The 11,736-nt window shown below is 63.8% G+C and overlaps 2 protein-coding genes across 5 annotated transcripts; one reads left to right on the forward strand and one right to left on the reverse strand.

Moving 5' to 3' along the window:
- Window positions 1-261: 261 nt before the first annotated feature.
- Window positions 262-1,668, reverse strand: CLDN2 (claudin 2). Of its 2 annotated transcripts, XM_084534609.1 has the most exons (2): window positions 1,098-1,668; window positions 262-885 (listed from the first exon to the last, which is right to left on the reverse strand). In XM_084534609.1, the coding sequence occupies exons 1-2, from the start codon at window positions 1,347-1,349 to the stop codon at window positions 529-531; spliced, it is 609 nt and encodes a 202-aa protein (XP_084390735.1). In that variant the 5' UTR covers window positions 1,350-1,668; the 3' UTR covers window positions 262-528. The 2 variants fall into 2 exon arrangements, with proteins under 2 accessions (XP_084390735.1, XP_084390734.1); XM_084534608.1 differs by having other exon boundaries at window positions 262-1,648.
- A 4,245-nt stretch (window positions 1,669-5,913) lies between these two features.
- On the forward strand, window positions 5,914-11,641 carry PRRG3 (proline rich and Gla domain 3). 3 transcript variants are annotated; one of them, XR_014697567.1, is made up of 4 exons: window positions 5,925-5,975; window positions 6,572-6,905; window positions 7,720-7,847; window positions 7,931-8,127. XR_014697567.1 is itself a non-coding variant. In XM_084534607.1 (4 exons), the coding sequence occupies exons 2-4, from the start codon at window positions 6,311-6,313 to the stop codon at window positions 9,920-9,922; spliced, it is 702 nt and encodes a 233-aa protein (XP_084390733.1). In that variant the 5' UTR covers window positions 5,925-5,975; window positions 6,276-6,310; the 3' UTR covers window positions 9,923-11,641. The 3 variants fall into 3 exon arrangements, 1 of the variants encoding a protein (XP_084390733.1); XM_084534607.1 differs by lacking the exons at window positions 6,572-6,905; window positions 7,720-7,847; window positions 7,931-8,127 and adding exons at window positions 6,276-6,317; window positions 9,012-9,172; window positions 9,389-11,641; XR_014697566.1 differs by having other exon boundaries at window positions 5,914-5,975; window positions 7,720-8,127.
- Window positions 11,642-11,736: the final 95 nt, after the last annotated feature.

Genomic DNA, 11,736 nt, shown 5'->3' on the forward strand with positions numbered 1-11,736 from the left:
GGCTGCGTGGGGAGGGCTCGGCCCTGCCTCCCCATCCCAAATTAGCCCCTGCAGGGACCCCCCGGGCTCAGAACCCGCCTGCGAGCCCCCGCCGTGTTTTATTTCTTGTCTCCTGTAAGACCCAGAGCAAGGGATGGGGCTCCCTGTGTGTGACGGGCACTGGGCAAGCCAGCACAGCCCCGTCACAGCCCACCCTGCCAGGTGAGGTACTGGGGGGCGGGCTTCTGGCCCCCTGGTGCCGGAGGAAAGCTCAGTCACAGCCTAGCTAGAAACACAGATTTATTGCGACATCGGTTTGAAATCAGCACTGCGCCCCCACCCGCCTCCCGCGGTGATTCAGGGCCCCTGGGGGTGCCCCGATCCCCCCACAACCCCACCGTGGCAGCGGGAGAGCCCTGGGGGGGGGCACAGAGTCACTGTCTCACAGGGGCAGCTCCTGCAGGCTGGCGGCACCACGGTGGGAACAGAAGCCAGGTTCGGAGTCCTTCACCGTCAGCCGGGGTTTCTGAGCAGTCAAAGTGACCAGAGTCAAAACCTGAGCGGGCTGAGCAGGGGGGGTGCCCCCGCGTCCTCTCCTCTCTCTGCCTTCCCTCGCTGCCAGCCCAGGCGTTCGGGAGAGCTGGGAGAGGAGCCAGGCAGGGGCCCCGCCGCCGCTAGACGTATCCCGTCAGGCTGTAGGAGTTGAACTCGCTCTTGGGCTTCTGCGTCGGGCTGACGGAGGGCTGGGGGCTCTTGCTCGCCAGCAGCCGGGACGGGTAGGCGTTGGAGTAGGCGACCGGCGAGTCCCGCGAAGGGCAGGAGGCGCAGAGGATGAAGCCGCCGATGAGGGTGAACAAGGAGGAGATGATGCCCAAGTAAAGAGCCTCCCCCATCTCGTACTTGGTGCTGTCGGGGAGGATGGGGTTGTAGAAGTCCCGCAGCACCACGTGGATGTTCCACACCAGCGGAATGAAGCAGAGCAGCCCCCCGAGGACGAAGGCCACGCCACCCACCACCGCCACGCGGTCCTTGCCCGGCGAGCCCTGGCCGAAGACGGTGCACCTCATGCCGGCCACGGCCAGCAGGCAGGCGAGGGAGGAGACGGCGCAGGAGCTCACCATCAGGGCCTGGGCCGCCTGCACGTCGGAGGGCAGGTTGAGCATGGAGCTGTAGATGTCGCACTGCGTGATGCCCGTGCTGTACGTGGCGCACTCCATCCACAGCCCCTTGGTGAAGCTCACGGCCGTCACGATGCTGGAGCCGATGTAGGAGCTGATCTTCCAGCTGGGCAGCAGCGTGGTCGTCAGCGTGCCCACGTAGCCCAGGAAGGCGATGGTGTAGCCGGCCAGCTGGAGCCCCATGGACACCATGGTGGGGCCGGGCGTCGCCTGTCCTCCTCCCGCGCGCTTACCTTGCCATGGCCCCGCTGGCGGCTCCTCTCGCCGGGCCGAGCCTTCGCCCCGCTCCCCTGGGCGCCAGTTTTGTGCGGGCCCCGCGTGTGGGTGGGAGCAGGAGGGGAGGAGAGGTTACCTGCAAGAGTGGAGAGCAATCCCTCCCCGATTAACGATTGACCCGAGCCCGTGGAGCCGCGCCAAGCACCCTTTCACCTCTGTTATCTTCCCAGGCAAGCTTCAGAGGCAGGCAGAGCAGCGCTGCCCGGGCAGGACGCCAAAGCTCTCCCTGCTGCCGCGGCCGTGGGCAGGGATGGGGAGCCCGCCCGGCCCCGCGGGGCCATCTCCCACGGGACCAGGAGGTGCAAGGGCAAGGAGAGCAGCGTCTCCTGGTGCGAGCCTCCCCCCCTGCCTCTTCCTGCCCCCCCGTGTTGTATGGGATGGAAATATTTCTTCGCTGCCACGCGTGCCCCGAGCTGCTTTTGCAGGCTCAGCTAATCCTTATCTTCCGCTGTCCGGAGGGAAAAAGCCAAAAAGCTGCAGCTGCGTGCTGTGTGTTTGGGACCTGCCGGTGGAGATCTGGGTGGTGACCCCCTGAGGCTTCCCCACCGGAGGCAGGGGGTTGCTCCTGTTCCATCGGGGCTCACGTAAAGCTCCTGCTGCTGCCTGCCCACCCTGTGCTCCAGTGGGGCTGGGACAAGAGGATGCGCTCTCGAGGCTGAACTTTGGCTGCCAGCTCTTCCATGGCACGGTGACAGGGAGGAACGGCAGGTGCCGGTGACACCTGTGTCCCCAGGAGAGCCCAGAGACCCGTGGAGGACAGAAACACATCGGGCACAGCGGGGTGACCCGTCCTGCTGTGGGGTGCAGCCCCTGCTCCCTGCGGGGGTGCTGGTGCCGTGGTGGGAGTTTCCCCTCCCCACCTCGGAGCGGGCAGCGGGGTTTTGGCAGGCGCAGGTTTGTTTTCCCTTCACCTTGTTTCAAAATTCCCCCTGGTGCGGTTCTTGCGAAACGCCAAACCACACGGTGCCGCCCGGCCACTGGCCTCGCGCCCTGGGAAAGTTGCCGGCTGAGGGTGCAGCCCCTGCAGCACCTCCGAGGTCTGCTCCCAAAGTTCCCTCACTCCTGTCTCCTTTCCCAGGCACTAACCAGCCCCTCTGCTCCGTCTTAGGGCTGCTGCTCCTAAATTAGCACCCCGGGACCCTCGTGGGGCTGGCAAACTGAGGCAGGCAAGGGCTCGGTACTTACGGAGGCGGCTGGGGATGCGGGGCCGAGGGAGGCTGCAGGCGAACGGGACCGGAGGGGGCTCGGTGGGGCAGGGCGAGTGGCTGGGGACCCGGGGATCAGGGACCGCGAGTTGTTCGCGGTGGCTTTGCAAAATCCATCTACAAATCTCAGCCGGGATCAGAGGCTTATTGCAGATCAGAATTAAACCCTTTCGGCATCAGGAAGGATTGGGGAGCCGGGCTGCCTTGTTTTGCTTGTTCTCTATTAATTATCAGGGTTTGCCTAAGTGGCTTGGGATGCCAGGCTGCGGGGGGCTCGTGGAGCAGGGGGGGAGCGAAGGGAGCAGAGCGAGGAGGAGAACCAGCTGTGGAGAGAAAGCCGAATTCCTCCCTCACCCTGTGGGCTCCCAGGAACCTTCACCTTTGGTGGCAATGTCCGGCTGGCCAGGGACACATCGGGGCTGTCGCTGCCTGTGGGGCTCAGCAGCCCCTGGAAGCTGCCGTGGGGCAGGAGGCGAGGTGTCCCGTGGCACCCCGGCACCCCCAGCGACGGGTGGCTGCTGGTTTCATCTTGTGCCCAGGTCTGATCCGTGCTGGGCTGCGTGCCCGCTGCTGGCAGGTTGAACTCCCCGGCCCTGCTCGTGCTCCGCGGGGTTTGTTATCACAAGGCTCCTGGCCCAAATGAGGAGCAAATGGGGACGGTAATGAGGGCTGCGCTCGCGCCGTGCCCCCTCCCGCTCCCCGGCTGCTGCAGATGGAGAAGGGCAGGGGGGGCCCCCGGTGACAAATTGCACTCGGAGCCCGGCCAGGTCCAGCCGGTGTTTGGACACTGGCAGAGCTACAGCAGGGACCATTTGCTATTTTCTTTCCTTGTCCCAAACTGAAACTCTCCCAGGACCAGGAGGTGACCTGCCCGCCAGCAGCACCTCGCCTCGAGTGCCTGAACAGGGGCGTTACAGGGGGTCAGGGCATGCAGCGGTGCCAGGGGGGTACAAACCTGGGCAGGACCGTGTCATCCCCTGTCTTCTGTCTTCCCCCCGTCCTCTCCTGAGCATCCTTTCACCCTGGTTGCTCTGTGCTCAGCCCATCACGCTGCCCCACCATGCCCATCGCACACTGCCGCGATGTCCCAGCACTCCTGAGCCCTTCCCAAATCCCCTCTGCCTTACGCAAACGGCTACAACGAGCACTTAATCATCCTCCTTAATTGTCTCTGCCCTCCTCCGCTGCCCCCCTGGTGCCCCTGGTGATTTTCTCACAAACGGTGTCTAACTTTTCCCTTCTGTGTTTTGCTTTTCCACCGGAGCTCCCAGCACCCCGCTCCCAGTCCCCCCCAGCCCTCTGTTTACACAACTGGGACAAATTTCACACCCGTACTGCTGCCCCCAGCCCCGCGCTCCCCTGCCCTGAAGAATTTGTGAGTCCCTGGCCGGGGCAGGGCTATAAAAGCATCCTTGCCAAGGGCTCGCAGCCTCGGAGGGGACACGCCGCTGCCCATATGGAAGCTGCTGCCTGCCGCCTGCCTCCCCGCTGCCTGCCGGTGCCCCAGGACGGTGCTCGCCCGGCCCCGGGGCTGGAGCAGAGGGGAAGGTACCTCGGGTGCTGCCTGCCTGGGTCGGGGTGGGTGGGCTCTGGCTGGGTTTGGGTGAGGGCTGCGCTGCTCCTGGCTTGGGTCAGGACCCCGGCACTGGGGGTGCAGAGCCACTGTGACCAAGCTGCTGTCCTCACCCAGGCCCCTGCCTCTCTGGAGACCGTGGCTGCCCCGAGAGGAGGAGGAGGTGACCGGGCGGCAGAGGGAACGGACGGACACTGTGAGTGCTGGGCTCCCTGCTGGGGCTCCCCTTTTCCTAGAAAAAAAGGCAGAAAAGCAGCCTGGTGGCCCCGCACTCCTTCACCCCTATGTCCCTTCACCCTGACATCCCTTCTGTCCCCAGCCAGAGCTAGCTGGAGCCTGCGTGGGGGTGGCTGTGTCCCTAGGGAAAAGGGGGTGAGAAGGGGACACCCTTGGCACCCACGTCCCCCAGCACATCGCCTCTCCGGACACACGGCTGCTCTGTGGGGGCCTCAAAGGGACGCCTGTTCCCAGCCCGGCGGGCATTCCTCAGGGGGTTAGCGGGGCGCCTGGGCACAGCGGGGGGGATTACTCTGGCAAAAGGCCCTTGTCTGGGGTTTAGGTGCCAGCTTCCTCTGTGGGGACGCAGGGACCTAAATCCCAGTGGAAGAGGAGTGAGGAAAAGCAGGGTTGGGAGGAGCCTGGCTCCATAGGGACTCTGCATGGGGGCTGTAAGATGTAATCCTGCTCTGAGGGGAGAGAAATGGGAGAAATGCCCCTGCTGCCACCCACACCATGGCAGCAGGAGCCCTGGGGGCAGCTCCCACCCTGGCTCTGTCTCCTCAGGCCCAGCCTCTGGATGTGGCAGACGCGTCGGGGGACGGCAACCCCAGCAAGGCGCTGATGCTTTTCCACCACCCGGTCAGGTACGGCCCCGCCACCATGCCCCTAACGAGCCCGAGGGCGGCAGGCAGCGGGGGGGAGGCCTTCATCCATCGCCCGTCTCCCCCCACAGGCTGCTGTGGCCCCGCTCCAAGTGCTTCGACTATCTGTATGGCGTGGGGGAGAGCCTGCTGCGCAACTTCCCCGTGCAGGCCACGCTCTGCCTGTACGACGACTCGGGCAGCGAGGAGGAGGAGGAGGAGGATGAGGAGGATGAAGAGGATGATGATGATGAGGACCATGAGGAGGAAGAGGAGGGCGATGCCGGGGGTGCTGTGCTTATGACTGGGGCTGGCTCCCTGCTGCCAGCAGCCGGCTCGGTGCGGCCGGTGTGAGGGTGGCGTGTGTGGTGTGGGGATGGAGAGGGCGAGGCCGTGAGCGGTGTGGGGATGGAGGACGGGACGGGGGCCATGAGCACCACAGGGGCCGTGAACACCACAGGGGCTGCGAGCACCACAGGGGCTGTGAACACCACAGATGAGTGGGGGCCATGACACTACAGGGGCTGTGAACACCACAGGGGCCGTGAGCACTATGGGGGCTGTGAACACCACAGGGGCCGTGAGCACCACAGGGGCCGTCCCGCTGCAGGGCCAGGCGTGAGCCCAGCGCCCCGAGCAGCCGCCGCCAGGCTCCGCGGGGGCCCGGAGCCGCCCTGCGGGTGCCCCCCTCAGGGGGCGGCAGCCCCACCGCGGGACTACAACTCCCAGCGCCCTCAGCGGCAGCAAGTCCCGCCCCTTCGCCCCACCCACCTATGGCAGGGGCGGGAGGAGGAGGAGGGGGCGGTGCGGGCGGGCGCGATTGGGCGGGGGCGGCGAGGGGGCGGGGCCTGCGGCCGCATCCCTCCTGCCCGGCGGCGGCGGCGGGGCGCGGGGCCGCCATGAGGTACGGGCCGGGGGGGGGGCGGCGCGGGTCCGGGTGCGGGGCCATTTCTCGGCGCACCCCTAATCCTGTTAATTCTGTTAATTAATTCTGAGCACCCCAATAAAGCCAGGAGCTTGGCACGGCTGCAGCTTGGGCCTGGTTTACTTGGTGGGGGGGGTTCCTAGCGCCCGGCTGGCCGCTGGCACGGGAACCTGGCCCGGGTGGGGCAGGGCTGGGGCTGCTGGGCTGCAGCGTGAGCTGCCAGCGACTCTCCCGTTTGGTTTATTTTTGTTTTATTTATTTATTTTTTTCCCCCTGCAGGTAGGTGGGAGCTCCCCGTAGCCGAGTGAGGCAGCATGGCAAGTAAGTGTCCCCCGCTGCAGGTGGCAGTGGTGCTGGAGGGGAGAAGGGCAGCGCTTCGCGGTCAGCTCACAAGCAAAGGGCTGCCTGGGCTTTTTTTGGGGGCTCAGGTGCTGTGACTGCTGTCCCTGAATGTGGTCTGAGGTCCAGCCTGCCTTGTGCCTCTCTCTGCACAAGGTGGGAGCTGAGAGGAGGTGCAGAAGGGCTGACCTCCCCAGGAGTGCCTGCGTGCTGCAGCGTTTCGTTATTCCCATTAGGCTTGCAGCCCTCCCTGAGGCTTTTTGGTGGCCCGTGACTTGTGCCACGCTGTCCTGAAGCCCTCGTGGCCAGGGGCACTGTGGCTCTGCACTCCCAGAGCTGCTGCAGCTGCGTAGCACAGCCCTGCTGGGGCACGCTGTGTGTTGGCATCCGAAGGAGCCCGTGCCTGGCAGCTGTGGCCAGCTGGGGCTGGTGGCCGCAGGGACTGGCCTGGAGATGCTGGAGATGTGGCTGGGATCTCAGGGTCTGCTCGGGGTGTTGCTGAAGCCAGCTGTGAAGGTGGAGGCCGTGTCCAAGCTGGGCAGGAGGAGGAGGAGGACTCCGGCATGACAGGTACGTCTGCTTTTTTATCTGCTCTCTGCTAGGTGGGGGAGGCAGCAGAGATCACCAGAAAAGTTCTGCTCTAAACAGTGCTTCTAAAAGGCGGTTTTAACCTTGCCCTAATGAGGGTACCCAGTTGGCTCCCTGCCCTGCTGCCCTTTCTCCCTCCCAGAGCTTGGGCACCAGCTTAGCAGCACTTGCTGTCCCTGGGAGGTGTCCCGTGCGGTGGCACTGCCCCCTGCCGAGTGGTCCCGTTCGTGAGGGCTGTCACCTGCAGGAGTGCTGCGTGGTGGTCGGCACGTTCCCAGCGTGCCGGGGCTGCAGCCGTGTGTCCTTCTGCAGGGAGCAGCTCTGGGGTTCCCCAGGGCTGTGGGCAGAGGCACGGCCCAGCCTGCCTGCCGCCAGGGGCCAGCAGTTCCTTAGGAAACCCAGCGGGGATGGCAGCGAGCTCCTGCTCCCCCTGCCTAAAGCTCCAATCTTTCCTGGGCACCGGTGCTCCCACTGGTGTGGGGAGGCTTGGAGAGGCACGAGGAGTCAGGACAGCCCCTGCTGGGCTTTTCGTGTGAGTTGGGGAACCCAGGCTGCTTGAAGGAGTTTGCAAGGCTCCTGTTTCCTGAAGGACGTTGTTTTTCCTGCTCTGCTATTAGCACTTTCCACGTAAAAGAGGAGGGAGCAATGACTTAGTTTCTGCTCTCCTGGCATTTCTGGGTCCCTGAGGGAGGTTGGCTGTGGGAAGAGGCACATGCCCCCATGGCAGCGTGCTGTCAGCTGGGACGTTGCTCGTGATACCTGCCTGTCTGTGTGTCTGTGTTTATTTCTGTCCTAGTGGCCAGTTCAGCAAAGCAGGGAAGGGCTCAAGTGGTATCTGCGGGGATGGAGAACCTGCAAGTGAGATCTGCAGCCGAGCTCGTTGCTCCAAGGGGTGCTGAGGAAGCCAGAAAGAAGCTCAAGGAGGTGAGGCTGGACTTCTCCACGGAAAGACAGGATGTTTGCAGGACTGATACTATCTTTGTAAAATTTCTTCTATTTCTGGAGAGGCTCAAGAGAAGGCTGGCCTGCCAACCCGCTCGCTCTTCAGCCAGGACAGCGCTCCTTGACTGGGAAAGCCAAGGCAAGCTGGTCCCTGCCCTCCTGCGAGATGCCTTCTGTTCCTCTTGAAGATGCTTTTTTTGGTTGTCCTTGTTATTTAGAAAAAAAAAAAAAAAGGCATAATAAAGTCGATTCTGAAGGGAAAGTCTCTGACTCACATCATTCATGCTGTTCTTCATTCACACCTCAGTGGCTCAGCCCTCTGCAAGCTCTCTCACTGGAGCAGGCCATTAATAAATCACAGGGGAGAAAATGCACCTACACAGCACAACGGGAGCACGGTATCCAAGCACGGCATGGCACAGCACCGTAGTAGCTGCTTACTCTGTCCCTGCCTTGACATTTACAAATTTTCTCACAACCACCTTGCTGCCTCGTTTGAGAAGCAGGATGAAGGGAAGATGGAGCAGAAGGGAACCTGTCAGTCTCTCTGGTGAAAGGCTGCTAATGAAGGTTGGGTTTGATCACTTGGTGAGCATGTGCTCTGTGGTGCTGTGCGTGAGGAGAGGTTGCTCAGCCCCGTTCAGTGTGGCTCACAATCCCCGTGCTGTCCCTGGGTGTGCAGGACGACCTCCTAAAGCCTGAGCTTTGGGTGGGCAGGTGCTGGCCCCAAGTCATTGCTCGGGTCTGGCTGTGGTGGCCAGCTCCTGGGCCTGGGGTTCTGCTTTGCTGAAGATCTGCTTGGCCCCTGGCCTGCCTCTTCTGAGAGGCAATGACTTTCTGAGAGGCAGAGGACTTTGGAGCAGTGCCGGGGGCTCTGCTGCTTTGGGGTGCCCGTGTTCCTCCCCGGCTCTGCCCTGGTGGAAGGACATTCCCGGTGCTGTGTCTCTGGGCAGCCCCTGGGAGCTCCCCGCTGGCTGTGCCCTGTCTCAGCGGGCACCCTGAGCTGCAGCTCGGGGCTGGGTGGTGTTTGGGGTGCCTGTTCCCCCTAAATCCCGTGCTTGCAGCCCCGCAGGTGGGGAAGCCTGGCTGGGCAGAGGCCAGGCGCGGGGCTGTCTCCGTTCAGCATCTGTGCCTCGTGTCTTGCAGTGTTCCTGGGGGCCAGGAATGCCCACTCGGTCCTGAAGCGCTTTCCCCGAGCCAACGGCTTCCTGGAGGAGATTCGGCAGGGCACCATCGAGCGGGAGTGCATCGAGGAGGTCTGCAGCTATGAGGAGGTCAAGGAAGTGTTCGAGAACAAGGAGAAGACGGTGAGTTTGTGCCCCCCTGCCCCTCGCTGGATGCGTGAGGCGCTTTCAGCTGGGTCCCACGTGTGGCTCGGATGGTGGCAGAGTGGCTCGCAGCCCCGCTGAGGGTGCTATGAAGCAGCCAAGAAACCTCTGCCTCTTTCTGGGGCCTGGGGATGGTCAGGGGCTGCTCGTCCCGTGTGCCAGCACGTGACTGTTCCTTCTCTCTTCCCGCTGCAGATGGAGTTCTGGAAGGGCTACACCAACTCCGTCTACTCTGTCAAGGACCCCGGGCACAGCACAGAGCGCTCAGACGCCATGTACGTGGTGGTGCCCCTCTTGGGAGTGGCCCTGCTGATTGTCATCGCCCTCTTCATCATCTGGAGGTGCCAGCTGCAGAAGGCCACCCGCCACCGCCCTTCCTACGCCCAGAACCGCTACCTGGCCAGCCGAACGGGCCGCAGCCTCCCCAGGGTCATGGTGTACCGGGAGCGGTCGCAAAGCCAAGGGGAAAACCAGCGAGAAGCGAGCAGCCGGGGGGCCGGGGATGGCAGAGCAGGAGGCACCCCGCAGCAGGATGGCACCCTCTGCCCGCCGGAGCATTCGGTCTCCGTCCTCTCCAGACTGTCCAGTGCCACCCCTCCGCCTTCCTACGAGGAGGTGACGGGGCAGCCAGAGAGCAGCAGCAGCAGCGAGGAGACCAGCATCTCCTACAGCGACCCGCCGCCGAAATATGAAGAGATCGTGGCTGCTGCCCCCACTGCGGCCAAATAGCGGGGCCGCGCCCCCGCTGCCTCTTCCCACACTCACGCTCACTCACCCCCCACCCCTTGCCGTGCCCGGGACCCCCTCCAGGTGCCAGCTGGCTCCCCATCTCACTCGTACCGTCACTTGGTGCCATCACACAGTAGCCTTACCCTCCTTACCAAAACCAGCTGTCCCCAGGCAGGGCGAGGATGGGATGCGGGGATGGCTCTGAGGTTCACCAGCCGTCTCCTTCCCCTCGCTCCCCGCTCACAGAAGTGCTGCAGCAGCCAGGGCAGAGCAGCAGCTTGTTCCTGGCTCAACGCGGGGGTCTCCCCATGGTGCGTTTGATTTCCTCACTTGCCCTCAGACGTAACATTTCCCACGATTAAAACAGCCTCACTGCCTCCCCGGGGCTCTGCTCAGCCTTACCCTGCGCGCACACCAGCTCACGGACCCGGGGCACGTGCGGGGCTGGTGTTGGTGTCAGTCCTTTCCATGCCCGAGTCAGCAGGGCTGGTTCGTGATGTGCTGCGACCGCAGTCCTCGCCGGGTCCTGTTTTGCTGCTTGGTGCTCTCGTTAAGGGGCCGGGGATGCAGGAGGGGTGGTGCTGATTTCTGCCTGTCCCCCCGGTTGTGACTGGGGAGCAAGTGCCTCCCTCGTGTGTGTTTGCTGCCTGGGGGGAGCAGGGAGCCCATCCCTTCCTGCGGTGCCTGCAGTGGTGGTTGCTGTTGGGAGAAGGGGGAGGGAGCCCTCAGGGAGGTGATTTGTGATCTCCCAGATCCCCTTGGAATTTGAGGAAGGCTCCTGGTGGTCTTGTCGGTGAGGTCAGTCACCTGGGAGCCACCAAAGGTGCTCGCAGGACTTTAAGCAGTGGGGATGCTCCTTCCTCCTGGAGGTGGCCTGCCTGGTGCCTGCCCCAGAGGTGGCATGCAGGCACCAGGAGGCTGTGGACGTGCCAAACCTCCCCTCTGCCTGCCCTGAACCTCTCTGTCCTGCTCTTTGGGGCTCTTTTCCTCCAGAGCAGGCGGGGGAATTGAGACCCCACTGTCCTCCAAGCCGCTCTGGTGGGCACAGCACGTGGTGGCGGTGGCTGTGGTGTGGAGGACGTGCTGGTGGGACAGGAGCAGGGCTGAACCCCGCCGTGCCTGACCCCTCGGTGGTCCTTGTGCCCGGACAGGGCACAGCCACGTGCTTTGCTGTGGGACCAGCGCGTCCCCTATTCCTAGGCAGCCACTTTTGGGGTCCACACAGCGGGGCTGTCCGCTGACGTCTCTAATTTCCCAGCAATGTCTGACGGGCTGGGAAGGGGGCTCTGCTCACCAGCCCCCCAGCCCAGCCCAGAAGCTCCCAGCACTGCCACCCCGTGGGGTTTACCCCAGCACCGCTATCCACCAGCACCCAAAGGCCGCCCGTGCCCCACTGGGTCCCAGCGCTGTCTCGCAGCAGGTCCCTCAGCCCAGCGTGGCCGATTTTGGGGCAGGACACAAGCCCACGGGGGCTGCGGCTGCCGGCACCTCGTCCCTTCCCCAGCCTTCACGCTGCCTTTTGGCCGTGGTGTGTGTGGGGGCTGCGGGAGGACCTGGCACGAGCGCCAGGGGCAGAGCTGGAAAAGACCAGAGGGAGACAGAGGGGAGCTGTGGGATCCTCTGTCTTTGATGTGCGGTCATTCTCCTTTCGGTTTGTATTCTGTAAAACTTGGTATATTTCTGTGCAAAAAGGTTATTTATTAAAAAACCCTCACTGTCCGAGTGGCACGGGGTGATTTATTTTCCCCAAACGGGGACGGGGGTGACGCGGGGCGATGGAGGTGGCTGTGGGGTGGTGGCACCGAGGTCCCCCA

The sequence above is a fragment of the Aythya ferina genome (genome assembly GCF_964211825.1).
Source record: "Aythya ferina genome assembly, chromosome: 13".
Lineage (NCBI taxonomy): Eukaryota > Metazoa > Chordata > Aves > Anseriformes > Anatidae > Aythya > Aythya ferina.